We start from the raw sequence: 18,786 nt of genomic DNA on the forward strand, positions 1-18,786 counted from the left end.
TAGTTCATGCGCATGCTGTGAAAACGTACTGAAACATTGAACAGAATGACGCATGCATTCAAAAGTTTAGACAAGTGGAATCATTAAGTCCACCTAAAATTGCACCCGGAAGCCTAACATGATTAACTTTGTGTGAGAAGTGTATATTCTGCCTTTACAAAGATAATGATGCCCAATTTGAATGCTGCTGTGAGAGATCTTAATTTATCTCGTGTTATTGTTATTGTGTTGGAGTGGTGTTTTGCTGGATTGGACTGAGAGATGCGTAAGCTCCTGTGCCGAAGCTCAATAGCTTGCGCAGTTGTTTCTAATGAAGTGTCCAATGAGTATATTTCACTGGTGTAATTGACAATGCTGACTTACCGGACAATAGGGAGCTTTGTAAAAGGCACCGGTGGGAGCTTAAGGCCATCCGGTAGGGTGATGACCTCCATTCCACCCGGGCACTTGGAGGTGTAATTTTCCAGGCTCTGGGTCACTTCTTTTTTCTCTATAAAATGTAGAAACATCATATACAGTTTTTTTTTTTTTTTTTACTGCACAGGTTTGGTGTTCGCGGACTATAAATAAGCCAAACATTAATGGCCTGTGAGGTGAGTCTCCCTCAGCAATACCGCGTTGAGTCTTCAAATAAAAATGTTAAGCCTTATTGTACCACGAATAGCTTTAAAAATGGAACATTACTGCTCACCCGGCCGTAAAAATTGCTTTGGCTTGGCAAGGCTCCGCAGCGGCCGATGTGCTTAGAAGGACACTTGCAAAGAATTTAAACGGTGCAATGACGTGAATTAAATCAGCTGATGAAAACCTCATTGCGATTCTGAAAACCACAGCAGCAGAACACATCTCTAATGACATCATCGTTTGAGTCAAATAGCATGTCCAATTCTTTCCACGGTATTGACCAGCGTGGTTCTGTTCAGTGACGACAAAGTGATGAACGGTCGCGCGCCCGCTTTAATCAGGCCATTACTCTTGACTGCTACTCTACATCTCATCATTTAGCTTTTCAAAGCTTACTCTGCCTTATCATACGTTCCTTAGGGGTGTCACTCACTCCAGGTTGACCACTATAATTAGCCTATTGACCCAAGAGCTTCAAGCATCATCTACACAGTGGAGGTGTAGAGCAGCACTTGATGGAATAAATCCTTGGGAAAAAAAAAACAATTGGAAAGAAATTTGATTTTCTGTGAAAAGTGACTTTTTAAATGCTTCTCATAAATCTCGAGAGTGCCTGCCTAGCCATCAAGTGTGAAATTACAAATAGAGTAAGTCTTTTGTGAGCTGCCTCTTTCCGAAAATGTGTCCGTGAGTAAACACTTCCAAATTTTTGCTGTCATATGAAGTAAAAGAGGAGCTAATTTAGATAATAACGCCCCCAACGAAGTTGTTGACATAAAAAATAAATAATAATAAATAAACTCCCATGATCACATTTCTGACATCTCTGCTTGCATGCACACGTTTTCAATAGTGAATTTAATTCCATTTCATTTTGCTTAAGTTGCTTTCTTTCACAGGTCATATATATTTTAGGGTGAAACGTTTAAAAAAAAAAAAAAAAGTCCAATGGCATTTCCAAAATTCTTTGACAACTCCTCCACTTCACTTGGCAATGAAGTGCTGCCACCATGGAGGAAAATACAGTGCAACCCATGCTGTGAGTGTCTTTTCGGGTGCTTGTTTTTTTTTCTTCCCGCTCTGAGCTAATCATAGCTGCTAGCCTAGACCCAACCCCATAGCCCTGACCCCAGTCGTAACGGTGAACATTAAATAGGACCACCCCCTTGCTAGTGTGCTATTGATCCTTGGATTATTTTGACAACAGGATGGAACAGACATGTCATTAATATGCATAATGTCAACTTAAACTACACAACATCTGACTGAATTTGGACTTTCACATCAAGTTAATCTTGTCTGAGCAGGACTACTGTTTTTTTTTTTTTAAGACTGCATATGAATGTTTTGTATCGAGTCATACTTTGTGGGAGCGGCCATCAAAGTGCACCGCAGGCCATTCAATCACAAGTGGACAAGTACGTCGGCTCACATCAAGAATTAGAATGCACCGCAAAGCGCTTCTCGAGCGCCAACTACTGACTGGATCTCAATCTCTGGTTCTATATGCAAAATAAGCGTTACCTCACGACAACCGCTCACGCCCACCCCGCGCATTGGCGAGGATCACGTGGCAACACAAGGGAGGGGGTCCAATGGAGCCTCAACATTTATTTCCATGAGAATTACTTGACACCATAGCACTGAGATCCAAGAACTTGTTTGCGGGGTAGAAATATATGTAAAAACGAGTTTTGTGCTTATTTTGCATTCCACGTGCGCCAGAAAAGAGATTAATTACCAGCATTGAATACTAGGTGCAACTTCACACAAAAAAAAATTTAATTTGCATGCACAAATCTTAGCCGAGCTCACCATGATTAATCTTTTTCCAAAGCATTGTTGTGCGACAAAAAACACAGACTCTGCACGACTGTCACGACAAACAACTCTTCTAATCTCCTTTTTTTTTTTTTTTTTTTTTTTACCTTTTACCGACTCAAGTTATGCGTGTGTGAGTGTGGTTAAATTGTTAAGACGTGATGGATAGGCTGCATTTCTTTTTTTTTTAATTGCAAGCAATTACAATTCTCAGCAGGTGGTGCAACTTTTCATCAAGTTTGAAAAGACAATTGTTTCTGTTTGAGCTGCTTCTCCCAGAGCAACATTTTCAGTATTCTGCCTAAATGCACAAACACCTTTTTGATGGAACCTTAAAAATATGCCGCTGCCTGTAATCCTTCAATATTTTGCTGCAATCATTTCCCATCAAAACTAAGGTCGAGGCTTTTATAGACTTCCCCAATTCTGCTTGGAGCTGAAGTGTTATTGCTTGTGGCAGAGACATAAAAATCATTATCTGCCCATCTCCACCCGACGCTTTCTATACACATCCAAATTCCGACACATTCTATCGGCTGGATTTACTCCACGTAAAATCCTCTGCCTGACATCTTCAATGAGACGGAGAGACATAGAGGTAATCGTGAGGAGGACGTCCAAAGTTGTACAAAGTAAAGACGAAAGATGAACTCAGCTAACAAGTTGACTCTTCGTTGTACATTAAATAAAGTTGATGCTACAGGGACGTTCTGGCAACTGAAAGTGAGTCGATGCAAATCGGATCTGCTGTTGACTCCAAGTCGGCCTCAGAAGAGATGCGACAACATCCCCTTTCTGAGCTTAAAACATGGAATTGTATACCTTCAGATCAGAATCAGGTATAGCCTAATTTGGATAGAAATCAGATAAATAGTTGCACATATTGGATGTACCCCAAGATGGCGCGGACGTAATATTTTATTGTACTTTCCAAGACTTTAGCGTTCGGAACTTCTCCAGTGCCGCAGATAGGCTTAACCCTCATTAAACTTGCCGTTTCTCCTCATAAAGATCTAAAACATGACCGGCGGAGAGATCAGGTGTCATTAAAGACGATTCAGATCAAGCGGCTTGTGGGGAAAGATAAATGCAATTATCTCGAGCCGTCAGATAGTTTGTTGAATATTTATGCGAGTCAACAGCCGCATAAAACTCAAATGGGTAAACACTGCGGCTGCAAAGATTCAAACACTGCATTTTCAACTGAAAGAAAATAAGTCAAACAAATTGAAATTACGGCATTCTGTTGCATCATCGTCTTGAATTAGAGGCACCCTCTGAAGAAACATGCAAAAGCTGCTTGTGCTCAAACACAGCCTCCCGTTTGCTAAGCTTGTTTCATCTTGTTCATAACTCTACTACTCCTACCGTACCCTCGTGTCCATTCACATGCTTCGCAGCCAAGCAAGGATTATAGTGGCCTCTATTGTGTAGCCAGAAGATTGTCTAGCTCACGCTGTTTCGGTAGAAGCTCAAACTGGCAGCGCAGGATTTCTGGTCAGAGCACAATGTTGCACTCGGTCCAAAAAGGAGGCGGCTTTGTGCGCGGCACACTAATGAGCACAGTGCTGCTATCACAAAAGGCCAGGGTGGCTGTTTCTAAATGTTTGCTTTTTTTTTTTTTTTTTTATACAGGGTATAAAAGCAGCACCTCACATGGTTGAAATAGAACATGTAATCAAGGAGCAACACGGCGTCTTTCTAACTTTTCTCTCTTCCACTCTCTCCGTGTGCTCCACCGACCTTGATCGGACAGGAAATCCAGCATGGTCTGCAGCAGGAAGGACAGGTGGCGTACGGAGAGGCCGGGGTTACCCATGCGGCGGGAGGCATACACCAGCTCATGAAGGAGACGCATTTGAACGGCAGCCCAGCCTCGGTGCGTGCCTGCGGGAGGGATGACAAGCAGAGAAGTCAGCATGCCGACTGGGCTCGCTGGTGACATCTGATGTTGAGTCTCATCATTTTCAGGGAGTATGCACAAACGGCGTTGCAACAAACAAACAGAAATTCACGTATGCGTTTTGTTGAAGTATAGTTTGCATTTAGTCAACTGGCATGGCCACTAGAGCACCTCATTGTTTGCCTTGAGTGCACGCACGACACCAAGAGAAAGCCAAGAGATGGAGAAGGAGGGATTTTATTTTATTTTTTAATTATTTTAAGTCCGCCTTGCAAGCTAGCGAGTAGACTTGGACTTATGTCTGGCGTGGCTGCTTTAGAGTGCCTGATTGTCAGCCATGAGTGCAAGCACATCATGGAGAGTAGGTGCAAGAGCAAGGGGAAGAATTTAAGAACTTCAATCAATCTGTTCCAGCCTCTTAAAGAACATCCCACAAAGTTTTGTGTTTTTAATAAGGATAAATATAAATGTATTGTATATGCCAATGTATGTTAAGAAATAAACGAGTATTACGTTTTAGGAGCGGGAATGGAAGGGTTCCCAAATGCGATGTTATTTTCTTGTGTGACATCCGGGTGACAGTGTTATTTGTCGAGCTCGCTCATGACTCCAAAGTGCTCCTTCAGCGTGGTACCACCACAGCCAGTGACACCCTAAAAGCATACTAGCCTGAAACCAGCCGTTACATAAGACCCTCAGCACCCCCAACGAGATTGCCTGCTTCACTCCTAGCTGTCCGCTGTTGACTCGCCAAGTGGGAAAAAGAAAGCGAATCCAGAGGAAAAGGATGTGGCGAGAAGGGAGGCTGACAGGGACCGCAGAGGAGAGGCGGGCGAATATTTGAAAAACAATCTCGCTGAAACACGACTTGCAATAATGTCGAATCACATCCGAGATGCTTTTTACAGTAGTTGTCAGCGCTTTTTCTCCTCAAGTTTATTCCTTCTGGCGTCTGCTGCCTCCGGAACAAGCGCTAAATGCAATTCTTTGACGAGCTATGTTATCCATTGTGAATCTGCGTACATAAAGCGGACTAAAAATAAATTAGCCGACTTCCATCTGTCTGCCGAAACCCCCCACCTTTAAAATGTCTATAAGTGGTCCTTTAATACTGTGGCGTATTTATTAAATGTGCCATTAAGGAGAAAATAATGGAAAAAAAGGCAATCGTCAAATGAAACTTGGGGTGGGGGTACTGAGAAGGGTGAGCTCACTGGGGATTTTAGCACGGTCTTGAGCTACTTAAAAAGACATTAGTGCCACATCGCCGTCAAGCGCATCCGCCTCATTAGAATGCATCACCGAGTGTACTGCTTGACAAACTTACATCTCAGCCCCACTGCCTAAAGGCAGACAACACTCTTTGCCACAAGTGCACAGTCACACTTGACCCGACATAAGGATCAATCCTCATTTGGACCTGCTCCACACTATACACCTTCATATAGAGCCATTTGTCTCCATTAGACTGTTAAAACGACTATATTGTTTGGCCAGATACAATAAGGGCCACTTTCATTGCATTTTGATTTGGATCTACACCAAAATTTGATAGGTTCTAACCTGGCCCACTCCCACCATTTATCATTTGAAATCAGTAGGTGTGCATGTGCATATAGAACTGCAAATTGATTCGGGAGGAATAAGGGATACAGCAGAACCCCAGAAGTGGAGGCAAACTGGAACGTCTGAAGTTGAAGGTCCCCAAAGTGACTCAAGAAACGGACACATAGTGGAATATTTAGCTAATTTACCCACTCCTGCTAACAACAACTTGCACCTCCGGGTGGGGGCACGGTCGAGGTGTTGTCCGACCGCACCAGCACGTGTCTCCCTTCCAGGTATGGCAAAAAGTGCATGAGAGCCAAGTGCACTGTACGCAACTCCAGCACATTGATGTGATCGGCGCTGTTTCGCACAGACCACCGTCCCCAAGCCATCCTTTGCTGCCAGACAGCACCCCATCCCATGAGGCTGGTGTCCGTGGTGACCACCTCGCGGCGGGCCGGGGCCACACCAAGTGGGACGCCCCTCGACAGGTAAGCCCGGTCCCTCCAAGGTGCCAGTGCAAGGAGGCACCGGCGTGACACCCGGAGCCTTCGGTGAGCCAAGGAATTACCGATGCGACCAGATCGCACACCAGCGTTGTAGGATCTCATGAGAAGGTCGTCGGTCACCCGACACTGGGGCCGAGGACACCGATCAGCTGGTCGAAGTGTCTCCTCTGGCATTGGAGGAGAAGAAGGGCCCGCTACCTCCGCGGGAGGGTGATGCTCCTGTGATGAGGGACGTAATGGCCGGTTCCACGCTAGGCATGCGATCTAGGCCGGCACCAGCAGCGTCGTGCATAGCCACCAAGGTACGGCCGTTCGCCGAAAGCCGGGAGAGGGCCCCAGTAACCCTCCAGCAGGCGTGCTGCTCCCTTGGATAGTCCCCAGATGCAGGGACAGAAAAGGCAGAAGAGGGACGTCTGTGCCGGAAGAAGGCACTCTCCGGTGCCGACTGCGCTTGCAAGGGCATATCCACACGGAGGCACTCCAAGGCACTACGCAAGACAGACTGCATAGAGGCATCCCCCGCCTCACTGGGCTCTGGGCAGATGACGGCGAGCTCGAATCCAAAGGCCCCGATGCTGGGTCACTGTCAACGTCGTTAAAAAGAGAAATGGCGTCATCCCCCGGGACAAGCACAGGCATAGGAGAAGAAGAAGGGCCCGCCACCTCCGCGGGAGGGTGACACTCCAGTGAAAGGGACCTCACCTCCACCAATTCCGCATGCAACCGCCCCACCTCAGAGGCAAGACGCTGCTCCGTTGTAGCCCTCTTCTTGAGGGGGGCGGACGCAGTAGCGGACACACCGAGGCGTTTAGAGCGCCATGCCATTCCTACCTGTTGTTGGGCCACCCCCGCCGGAAGGGGTGCATTGCCACTCTACCATTAGCGCCAAAAGAAGACAGGCTCGGGTGGCAGGCATCCCCGAAACCAGCACTCCTGCCCGGCACCTCTCAGTGCCCGAGGCACGCTGAAGTCAACACAAGGCTCACCGGACAGGTACCCGTCGACGGTGTCAGCACCTTGGCAATCTCGGGCAGCGCTCGAGACGGTCATCAACGGCCGCAAACAGGACACCACAGTCCACACAACTGCGGGAATCCTCCATAGCAAGAAAAAGGCAAGCAGAACCAGGGACAAGCTGAGAGAAGGAAGCGCTAATGCCACCTGCGCAGCAGACGCAAGGCGCGCACCACCAGCGGATCACGCACAAGCCCAAGTCACACGGCAACAGTTAACACAGCGATAAGATGAGGGAAGGCAGCGCGAACGCTACCTGGACAGCAGACGCAAGGCGGGCACCGCCAGCGGCACACATACAAGGCAAAGTCACACGGAAACTATCGACGCAGCGATAAGCTGTGAGAATGCGCGTGGACGCCACCTCCACAAGCAGACACTGTCGCAAACACCAGCGGCGCACGGGTCGTGAGGCTACAACGGAGTCGGGCAAACCAGGCAGCCCGCGCGACATAGGACACCGCCGTAAGCCGGGAGAGGGGCCAGGAAGGCGCCGTCACCGGCAAAGGCAGAAGCAAAGCTGGAAGAGGCAGCAGCACGCGCCAATAAGCCGAGAGAGGGAACGCGAAGACGCTATCACCGGCAAAGGGAAAAGCCAAGCCAGTGCAGGCAAAAGTATGCGCCGCTAAACCGGGAGAGGGGACGCGAAAATGCAGTCACTGGCAGAGGCAAAAGGTAAGCTGCACTAGTCGCCAACAGGCAAAAGCACGCCCCACCAGGCCGGGAGAGGGGACGCTAATGTCGCCGAGGCCGGCAGGGGCGAGACAACAAACCACAAGCCGCGTAGCCCGGGCGCAAACGCGAAGGTAACCCGAAGATAACCCGACGACAAAAGAATAGTTAAACCCAACACACGCGGCCACTAAAATGTCTAAAGGGACAAATAAGGGAGTCAAAACCTTCCCTTCAGGTGGGAGGTTATAGCTCGCGACCACTCCGGGCCATAAACAAAGAAGAACACCACAGCGTCGTTAAACAAACAAACGGAAACACTGTTGCAGCCTCAGGAGGGCGATCACGCAGCTCCGGCCAACACGGTCACAAGGCTCCCAGCGACGGGACAAATATGTTGAGAGACGAGTCTTGCTTCCTCAGAGAGAAAAACGCAGCGGTATGCAAACTGCCACGCGGGAAGAAAAAAGGAAAAAAGGAAACGAACCTCAGGTGACACCAGAACTTATACACGTCCAGTGTCATCCAGGTGTCACAACTGACCAATTTGGTATGCATACTCGAACTGCGCATGCGCGAAATGGACATTCAGTGCTTTAAGCACCGCCCCCTGGTGGTCAGTAGGGATGAACTAGAACAGCCATACTGCTTATTTGTGTGATTTTTATTGTAGCAGTAAAAAAAACGGAGCCACATTGAGTGACTGACTCAACCTGCAGCTTGTTGCTATTCACCGCATAAAAAGGGCAAACCAGGCGAGCCATTGTACGAGACCAATCCTCTTGCGGCGCCTTTTAAATAGCGATCATGGGAGATAACACGGATGTTCCTGAGCCCTTGTGTTCGATCTTTTATGTTGCGAGCGCTCAAAAGGCTGTGGAGTGGCTGCAAAGAGCCGAGGGGTTGAGAGTCTGCGGATCCGAGAGCCCTGTCACGGGGGCCCGACAAAAGCCACCGGTCTCTCTTTTTTCAAGTGTTTGCTTGAATGCAGAAAAGCCTGAAGAGGCACTCCTGGAAAGACGGCCAAACCTGAGCATTTGATCCATGATGTCCTTTGTCTGGTGAAGCAGTACAGGTTCTACTATCGGTTGTACTTCCTGCATTGGTCTGTACTAAAATAACTCAATCAAACTTAAGGAGGTGCTTGTTATGATAAATTGAATTGCTTGTGTATAAACAAGCTAGCAAACCATTAAAATGGTTTGAGCGCTACCTTTAATGAAGTCCTTCGGGTCGAGGGAAAGGCTGTATCCGGGCAGAGTCTCCAGCAGCAGCTTATAGCAGGCCCTCCAGCCGGGCTCCCCGATGGTGGGGGCGACGCACTGCATGGCGGCGACACGCTTGAAAAACGCTGACTTGCGGCGAAACCCGATCAGTTCGTAGAGCTCCGACAGGATGCTGTAGCGCTGGATCTTCTCCTCCTCGGATAGCTGCAAGCAGGAGCCACAAGGAGGTACGAAGATTAGCCCGTGTTGTTAGTAGAAGGTATGGAGAGTCTTTGTCGCATGTACACTTTCTTTTTCCAAAACCGAATGACTCGTGAGCACTTTTAGGGCGCTCAGTGTACACTTGACAGTCAACAGGAAGGAGGCGAGACAATATGGCGGCGCATATGTCTGATAGTTTCGCCAAACTAAGATGGCGTACCTGTCCCAGGTTGATGTAAACGGCATTCTGCAGGAATTCCGAAGCCTCTCTGGCCCTCTTCTGAATGGCCAGCACCCGCACTGCCTTCACGCAGGCCTCGAGCTCGATCACGCCTGCATTCTTATACTTAAGGGGGAGGTATACGTTTAACACAAAGTTCACTTTGAAATCTGCTCACACATGGTAATATCACATGAAGTCCCTTCTCAGAGCTCTGTTCTGCACATTTGGAATGACAAGCATTGACACCCCCCCCCCACCTTCCCCTCCCCCACCACCCTACTTTCCGTGTGCTCCTGCTGCTTCCACATTGACTGGAAATTTGATTTATCTTGCCATCCATTAAATTCCCCCCACTTCCACACTCATTGTCTGCTTATTAAAATTCAATTAATAACTGAATAGCTGTGTAATTTCATTGTGAAAGAACCAGCTACAGGTAGGAGGGGCTGGTGCAAAACAAAAAAGAAAAAAAAAGCCAATTATAATAATGAAGATAAAGCTCTGGGTCCTCAACAGGTAATGAGCCTAGACAGGTCTCAGCAAGCTCTGGCTCTGAGGGATGTACAGGACATAAGTTACAGTCCTGTTCTTATGTATATTGTGTTTCAATACATCTTGGAAGTCTGGCAACCGCTGACTCAAAGTTTGATTCCCAGAGAAAACCTGCTCGTGTGCGTCTGTCCCCGCATGTCCAAGTGAGTAATAAACAGCAGCTGTCAGCAGCAACAATTCAAGACATCGCCCTCAAACTCAGTCCCATCAATCTAATCCTGCCCCCTGGTGCTTGGTATGCATATTGCTGGTCACACTTGACACTTAACGGCTTGCTACTGTGAATTAAATCCTGACAAATCAAGACTGACAAACATGGATGACTGATTTCTCAAACCCCATGTGCGAATTCCACATGTAACATTTTTTAAATACCTTTCCATAGTAGGAGATTGCCTCTTTGTATTTCTCGATAATATCCTCTGGGCTCAGGCAGTTCTTGGCCCGTCCGATCTCGGCGCTGGTATCGGCGCTGATGCCGTTGGCCGTGAGGGCGCCTGCACTCAGGAAAATAGGAAGAGAAGCTGATTAGTTAGGGACGGAAGGCGGCACGGCACGGTCTGCAGCCAGACTGATGAAATGGGAAAAGTAAGCCAGCAGAAGGGACTTGACTCCGCTGCTTGATGCGTGAATAATCCACAAATGCAAACAAAACACTCAGGCCAGCTGTGCAGAATGTGTGTGGCGTATCTAATTTGTGATCAAGAAGCTTGCTTCCCATAGTGGGTTAAATTTTCACTTTATCTGATTGAATACAAAAGGGAGATTTCGCATTTTGCGGCCAGATAGGTTGAGAACAGCCAAGACGATCAAATGCAGGTTATATTTGGTTTTTATCTGCTAAAACTGGATAAAAAGGGGGGGGGGGGGTCAGTAGGCAAAAGTGACTCTTCAACAAGTGGGATCTTGTATGCACTCAAGTCCACCAAAATGGTTCTGTGTTGTGTTGGGCTGCCACCTACTGGTGCCGCTAAAACATATCAGCACCGTCCTGTGAAAAACAATTTTTTCCCAGTTTTCGTATTTTTACGTGAATGGGGTTTCCCGTTACAGCCATTGCATTAATGTGAAAATTAAAAAAAAAAAAAAAATGAACATACGTGTTTTTCACAGGACAGCGACAATATGGAAAACAGACTTTAATTGCTTATATGTAAATAGTTTGGTCTCTGGAGTGACTGCCCAAGAATCTAAATGTGAATGTAACCAACCAACTAAATCTTTTGTAAGGTGCTTAAGTCCAAAAATGTGTCTGTAAGAAAGCCACTCTAAACTCAGACATAACTACATAACTAATTTACATAATACCGCCCCTGGGTTCACAGGGTGAATATCTCCTGCTCCAATTGCAGCTGACACAGAGTCTATAAATATATATTCAAGTTACCAGAAAAAAAAAGTACTGTATGTCTTCATTAACTCATTCCCTGCCAGACATTTGCAGACCCTCTTTTACCCTAACGTTTGAAAAAAATTTTTTTAAATAAATAAATTCCTGGGATTGAATGGCTGGACTGTAAAAAGACAAGAAAATTCTTCAATGGCAGTGAATGAGTTAACTATTCTGTCTTTAAGTCTAATAATGGCAAGCAACTTAAATCTACAAGAATAAGAAATGCATTTTAAGAATAGCATGAGAAAATAAAAAATGGTGAACAAATTTGGGACAGCAACAACAGTAATCAAACTGATAAAATTAATTTAAGGAACTCGGGTGCTAAACATTTGGGAAGGTTAAAATACATGCAACCAGGAGGAAGAGGTTCGAGTAGAAAAGGCTACGTTTAGTTATGAGCCATACCTGGGTCAATGAGAACCTCCTGAGCCCCTACAGAGACAGAGAGTGCAGGTTGACAAAAGAGCAATGTTAGCAGTGTTAGTCCCGACACTCCACTCAATGTGTTAATACGGCTCTGTTATGAACTCCATTTTTAACCTTTTCCCAACACTGGTGATTAGTTACATATTCTTACAAAAACGCACAAACTCTGAAAAGTACTAAAGTATGATCAAGTGGGTTTAAATGCATGAGGCAGGGAACAGCTTCAGGGAAAAAAAAAGGATGAGGAAGAATATTGCTGTGCTAACTTTAGCTACACTCCAAAGGTAAAATGGATCAGGCCGTATTACATTCTTGGAGGTGAGGCTCGCTGGCTCACATTATGAAAACCGTTCCCGACACTTCTGTTGGAAATGCAAACACATTAGCCTATTCCGTTGGCTCGTTAGGAAAAAGAATTCATAACACTAGCGTTTTCTTGCAGACTGAGAGAATCCTGAGATGGACATTTCTTCCTCCTTAATTAGGGAATAGACATGCTGCAAACACACAGGACAGAAATCACAATCGGGCTCCTGTGGACATGCACTCTTATCAAATCAGTCAATTATGTGGCAGGGACTACATGTAGGGATGCATACACGATCTAAAAGCATCAGATGGGAGGCAAGGGAGGGCAAAAAAAAGAAGAAGAAAAAGATGATTGAAGTGATTGTGATGGTGGCGGGGCTCGTCTCGGGTCGTGCCAGAAAGGCCGCTTGCCAAAAATCTGATCTGCTGTGATTGGGGTCGATAAAAGCGGAGCTCTCAGACTGAGCCCTAATTATTAAAAGTGAATGAGGAACACTCTGCCCTTTATGATGAGCTCACTGAAGGGTGCAGCAAGAGAATAGACTTCACAAAGACCAATTTCAAAGTGAGACGGGGTTGATGTTAACTGGAACGGAACACCATGTTAACTGCTCGTTAATAAACAGGAAGCAACAGATGGAGCCCATTTGTATGGCATTAACAAAACAATTTGGTTCAAACGTACACAAGTAACCATATTGCGCAATTTCACTGAAAGGAACCCAACAAAAAAAAAAAAAACCCTCAAGAGTAAAGTCTAGGTTTGTTGAATCCTAGCGTCCAAATCAGAAAGCAGTTTATCGTCTCACCTGGTCTGTGGCGCTTCCCTGCATCAGATGGCTGCGAGATATTTGCCTTGTGCATGAGCGTCCTCCCCGCCGTACCTCCGGGATAGTGGAATATGACAGATGCAGAACACAGACCCTCCAACGCAGCTGGACGACAACAACAAAAACAATTAAAAAGGGACATATTGTGGAAAATTGGATTTTTAATTTCGTGTGTCCAAATAGCTGGTTCTCAGGAGTGCCCGCCGTCCTGCCAAGTGTGCAATCATATATATAACCAAGTACATCTTTTGTCAGGTGCATAAAAAATATTCTTCCCTGACTTAATTGCTTCAAATTGAAAATGAAAGCTTAGCAAAATGGCTTGAAATTTCAATCATGGTATAAATTGAATCCGTTCTATTTCTGTGTGTTACTTCAATTTGAAAGGTGAATATTTCCTGAATTCCCATGTCCACCGTTATTTAACTCATTCACTGCAAGACATTTTCAGACCCTCTTTTACCCCAACTTTTGAAAAAATATATCGATAAATTCCTGAGATTAAATGGCTGGACAAAGACAAGTAAATTCGTCAATGGCAGTGAAGGAGTTAATACTGTATACGACTATTATAGAGCTTACAGTCCTTGTGTTACTAATTAAAGTCACTTACTTTAATGTAGTAATGTTATGCTTCTTCCTCTTGAATCGGTGTTCTTAATTTCAGATAATGACCAATGTACTGGACATCGGTTGACAAACGCAACACCTCGTGCCACTCACAGACTTACCCCCCAACCAGAGGAAGTCATTCACGCCCCTGAGCAGCTCCACGGCCATGTGGTAGTGAACCAGGGCGTCCTGCAGCATGCCTGCTTGGAGACACAAGTCGCCGACGTGTTTCCTCATGCGTCCCTGGCAGCGCTTTTTATAATGCCTGAAGAGCACCGGAGGGGAACTGATGAGTGTTTCGAACGGGCGTTACTGGGACAGCCTAAACTATACAACACAAAACGTTTTTACTACTGCCGAGTTGCATTTCAGATGGCTACCAGGACGGGAGATGATGTACTGAGGGGGTGAGCACGGGCAAAGGAGAGCACTGCAACAAGGAGCTTCATGTAGTTCTTAGCGGCCATATAATCGGCAATTCTGAACCATGAAGAATCATGAGGTTTGGGATCGACATGGGATACACTGAGGGAGTCTGGTGGCTCACCTTTTTGCCCCCAACAATAAACTCACGGGACAGTATGAAAGAAAAAAAAAAGGCAAAACAAAATAAAGCAAGGTAAACAAACAAAGATGACGATGGAGGAAAAATAAAAACAAACATTCTCAAGAGGGGTGTCCAAACTTTTTCTTCCAAGGGCCGCAGAGATAACTGACATTCTTTATGTTTAAATTATTAAATATATTTGCTGTTGGGCATTTGTGAATTCCCTTATTTCTTTGGGAGCCTGTTTATTGGCTAATGAAAGTCTTACTTTGGCATCGTTTGTGGAAATCTTGGTGGTGGTGGTATTTGGATTAATTCACTGTGTTTTTTCATTTTCGTTGATCGCGTTCATGGATGCATAGCAGGTTGTGCTAATGTGGTATTTAGCTTGCTACCTTCAAGATGAGCTCCCATTTGAAGGTGGATTGCATTGAATAATTTAACTACGAACTGGTCTTTTATGTATGCATGTATATATGTATGTATGTATGTATATGTGCTCATACAGTAGATGTTGGTGTTGATGCTTTTTGATCCTCTGAGTGAGTGCTTCTGCGCCATCTTATGGCATCTAAAAGAAATTACAAACCTCTTTTAGCGTGGATGTCAATTATTCCAAGATTTTCGCTATTTGTAGAGGTGCCCGTGGCAATTGTTAATTTTAGTATATTCGGCCAACTACTAAAAAATTGACTGCAAATAGCCCCAGAGCTGTAGTTTGGACACCCATACAAAAGTGCACTCACCTGCTGTCAGTGTCCAAACCCACAAAGTCCTTCTTCTCAAAGGGCACACAGAGCAGAGGGGTCTTATCGCCCGACTTGTCGGTGGCACGGTCCAGCCGTTTGGACTCCAGGACTATAAAGATTGACTCCACAAAGTCCTCCACCCTCTTCTCCACGTCAGGGCAGTCTTCAAAGCTGGGATAAAAGGCCACGTCCGTCCTCTGCTGCTCGGCTATCTCCCCCTGGAGCCCGAAAACCAGCAACCTCGAGTCGTACAGCGTGGAGCCGTACACGTCCTTCTGGGAGTGGAAGTGCTCGGCTGTCAGAGGCCAGTCCTTGGAGGAGCCGCAGGTGGTGACGGCCACCAGGCCCACCACCTTGCGGTGTGTCTGGAAGTCGCCCCACTCGTTGTTTTCGGACAAGTAGTGGTGGCGGTAGCGAATGTAGAGGAGACGCTGGGAGTCCCGGATGCTCACTTGACTCACGCTGGCGATGCGCTTGTAGATCTTGAAGAACTGGTCCTCGGGAACATTGCCCACCGGCTGGACCACCACCAAAACTGACTGGTGGTCTTCGGCACATTGCATGTAGTCGGGGACACTCATTTTCCCATGTGGGTTCCTTAGGGCAGAGGTACAGAAGAGTATGAAGGCTACACTGACAAGAAAATATGACTTCTCTTATATAACGTCTATTCTCGAAATTCTGCCTTGATGTTACATAAGATAATAAAGTGCCATTTTTTTTTTTTTATTAAAAAATATACCCTATCTAATATTCTTACTTTCACCACTATCCCACCCAAAAATAAATGAATATACAACTTTTTTCTCTCGAAAAACAAATAGCTGCATTCCTGAAATATTACAAATTCAGTCTGGAAAACTACTTTTATATTTAAAAAAAAAAAAAAAGTAAAATTTTACTCTCGTAAAATTTAGGTTTAATGTCATCTGTTTTATTGAAAAAATACATGAGTTTTTAAAGCTAGAAAATACCTTTTTCATACGAAAATAACTTAACTCATATGACCTCTCAAGTCTCATCACGAAAACATACATTTTTGTAAAAAAAATAAATAAATAAAACGCCGCTCAAAAAATAAAAAAAACATTCTCAAAACCTACTTCATTCTTGTAGTACTACAACCTTTAATCATGATAATATATAACATTTTCTCTTAAATTTTATCTCGTACATACTTCATTAAACTACAACTCTTTTTCCTCAAAATGATTTAAAAAAAAAATCTCACAAATGTAAAACTTTTGTTTCAAACATTGTCCCCTCTTAAAATAATGGCATAAGTCATATTTTGTGAATTTGTATTTATTTAATTTTGCCTCAAACATCCTCCTCAGCATGCTGGCCACCTCTGCTAAAATCAGCTCCATCCTTAATTCAAAAGATCATTCAATTCCACCCCTGAAATGAAATTATTAATAAATAGATTTATATAATCAGTATTTGGTTCAAAATTACCATTAATTGTGGAAGCTTGTTATACATATGTTAGTATTTTATATATATGTTATATATATGTTAATATTTTCATTGACAAAAGCCAAATTTCTCTCAAATATATATTCTCTAAATTAATACATTCGAAATAATCACCCTTTGTTGAAAATATTAGGACTGCTTCCCAAAATATCTCACTTGTTTTCCAGTGGTGTCAAATACAGGTCCAAAAAGTAAAAGGTAAAACCCTGCCACGGTTTGACTTTCGCCACAGGTGCTTCTACTCAACGGGTTCATTTACCTGGCTGATTCGAAGCACCTGTGGCTAAAGCCAAATTGTGGCAGTGTTATTAAATTTCTGTACCTGGATTCGACACCTCTGGTGTTTTTTGTAGTGCACAATTCTGTCATAAAAATAAATGAAAATTCATGAAAATACACAACAATGTTATCAAAAATATATATGACCATTGTCGTATCATGACTTTTTAATTGTGAAATTATATTCAACTTTTTTCCTAGGAAAGTAATGTGACTTCTTCCTAAATAAATGATAATTTTGTAAATCACTTTTCAAAAATACATGCTGCTAAAAAGTAATGCACTTATTGAGTTCAATTTACATTTAGATATTTAAGGTATACATGAGCGTTTATTGAAAGCGGGCGCAACGTTGTACATGTCCATTGACAGCGATCTTGTAGCTTAGCCAACTAGCCAGTGCACAATAGTAACGTTTTAACACCCCCAGCGGCAATACGACAAACGGCCATTTATAGAACACATTATCGTGCACATATTTACGACACTCGATTGACTTGAGCATATTTATTCGTGCCTCGCTTTACCTTCTCAGTAAGCTGTCAAACGTTGCGGCTTCCTCCTTCGGGTCATGGGTTTGCGACGGAAGAACAACAATGTAGTTCGTTGCTTTCAAAATAAAACAAATATATGTATTGTTTATCAAAGTATACAGCTCAATTATTTGACAAGTATGGGTAAAAACTATAAGAAAACCTTAAAAGGGCAACAATAGCAGCAGTGAATATTAAAATAGAGTGTGTTGAAAGCGCCTCAAACGAACGGAACATTCTGCCCATTATTTTGAATATACGAACGTTCGTTTCCTGTTGTATCGAGAACAACAATCCGTCTACTAGAAAGGTCGGAACTTGCTTTGTTTTTTTGTTTTTTTTACTTTATTCATCAAAAAAACAGTACTTTTTCAAATTAAGATATCGAAACAAGCACAAATTCAACATAAACCAAAGAGTGTGTAACAATAACATTATATTCTTAACTAACTAAATTAAAAAAGATCTTAAATCAAACAAAACAAATTATAATAAAACAAATAATTGAAAAAAGAGGTCTAATCAGAAAATAAAATCTTCATATCATATACCATCAAGGCTTGCTTTGTTTTAAACCTCATCTGTTGTTGTGTTTTTACAAAACTCTTAATTTCCTCCCAATAAACCATTAAACATTGGCCGACATTTCGTAAACTTACACCTATTGTGTATTATTATCAAAATGTTAAGCAGTATTTTGCTTTTCCTGTTTTGCTGTACCGTCTCATATTTAATGTCCTTAAATTCCTGGGTGGGTGGAATCACTGTCCATCCATCCATTATCTGTACCGCTTCTCCTCACAAGGGTCGCGGGGCGTGCTGGAGCCTATCCCAGCTGTCTTTGGGCAGTAGGCGGGGGACACCCTGAACTGGTTGCCAGCCAATCGCAGGGCACACAGAGACAAACATCCGCACTCACAATCACACCTAGGGGCAATTTAGAGTATCCAATCAACTTACCATGCATGTTTTTGGAATGTGGGAGGAAACCGGAGTGCCCGGAGAAAACCCACGCAGGCACGGGGAGAACATGCAAACTCCACACAGGGAGGCCGGAGCCGGGATCGAACCCACGACCTCTGAACTGTGAGGCGGACGTGCTAACCAGTCGACCACCGTGCCGCCCTGGAATCACTGTCCTTTTCAAAAATCCATGGCTGAAAGGCCTCCCAAAACACCTTGGTGTATGTACAATGAAAAAAACAATGTTCCAAAGTCTCTATATCAGAATAACAAAATATACCATAATTTTGCTCAACATTAGACCTCTGTTTCAGAAAATTACAAAGACAGATAATCGTCTCAAAATGTCGAAGAAACTCATTGCATCATA

At 44.3% G+C, this 18,786-nt stretch overlaps 1 protein-coding gene across 5 annotated transcripts in view; it reads right to left on the bottom strand.

Moving 5' to 3' along the window:
* trappc9 (trafficking protein particle complex subunit 9) overlaps positions 1 to 17,604 on the bottom strand; it is a 117,177-nt gene extending 99,573 nt beyond the window's left edge. For 2 of the 5 annotated variants that reach the window (XM_086015130.1, XM_086015134.1), the window contains exons 1-10: positions 17,448 to 17,604; positions 15,160 to 15,759; positions 13,986 to 14,131; positions 13,234 to 13,359; positions 12,095 to 12,121; positions 10,669 to 10,790; positions 9,739 to 9,864; positions 9,305 to 9,521; positions 4,189 to 4,332; positions 364 to 490 (exon numbers count right to left, since the gene is read on the bottom strand). In XM_086015130.1, the coding sequence (XP_085871256.1) occupies positions 364 to 490; positions 4,189 to 4,332; positions 9,305 to 9,521; positions 9,739 to 9,864; positions 10,669 to 10,790; positions 12,095 to 12,121; positions 13,234 to 13,359; positions 13,986 to 14,131; positions 15,160 to 15,743 (1,619 nt within the window). In that variant the 5' untranslated portion in view covers positions 15,744 to 15,759; positions 17,448 to 17,604. Of the gene's footprint in view, positions 1 to 363; positions 491 to 4,188; positions 4,333 to 9,304; positions 9,522 to 9,738; positions 9,865 to 10,668; positions 10,791 to 12,094; positions 12,122 to 13,233; positions 13,360 to 13,985; positions 14,132 to 15,159; positions 15,760 to 16,755; positions 16,963 to 17,447 lie in introns of those variants that run through there. The other 3 variants (XM_086015131.1, XM_086015132.1, XM_086015133.1) reach the window with 3 other exon arrangements.
* Between the last annotated feature and the right edge of the window lie 1,182 nt (positions 17,605 to 18,786).

Source organism: Filicampus tigris, chromosome 18 (assembly GCF_054856515.1).
Source record: "Filicampus tigris isolate MCC_2025a chromosome 18, RoL_Ftig_1.0, whole genome shotgun sequence".
Taxonomy (NCBI): domain Eukaryota; kingdom Metazoa; phylum Chordata; class Actinopteri; order Syngnathiformes; family Syngnathidae; genus Filicampus; species Filicampus tigris.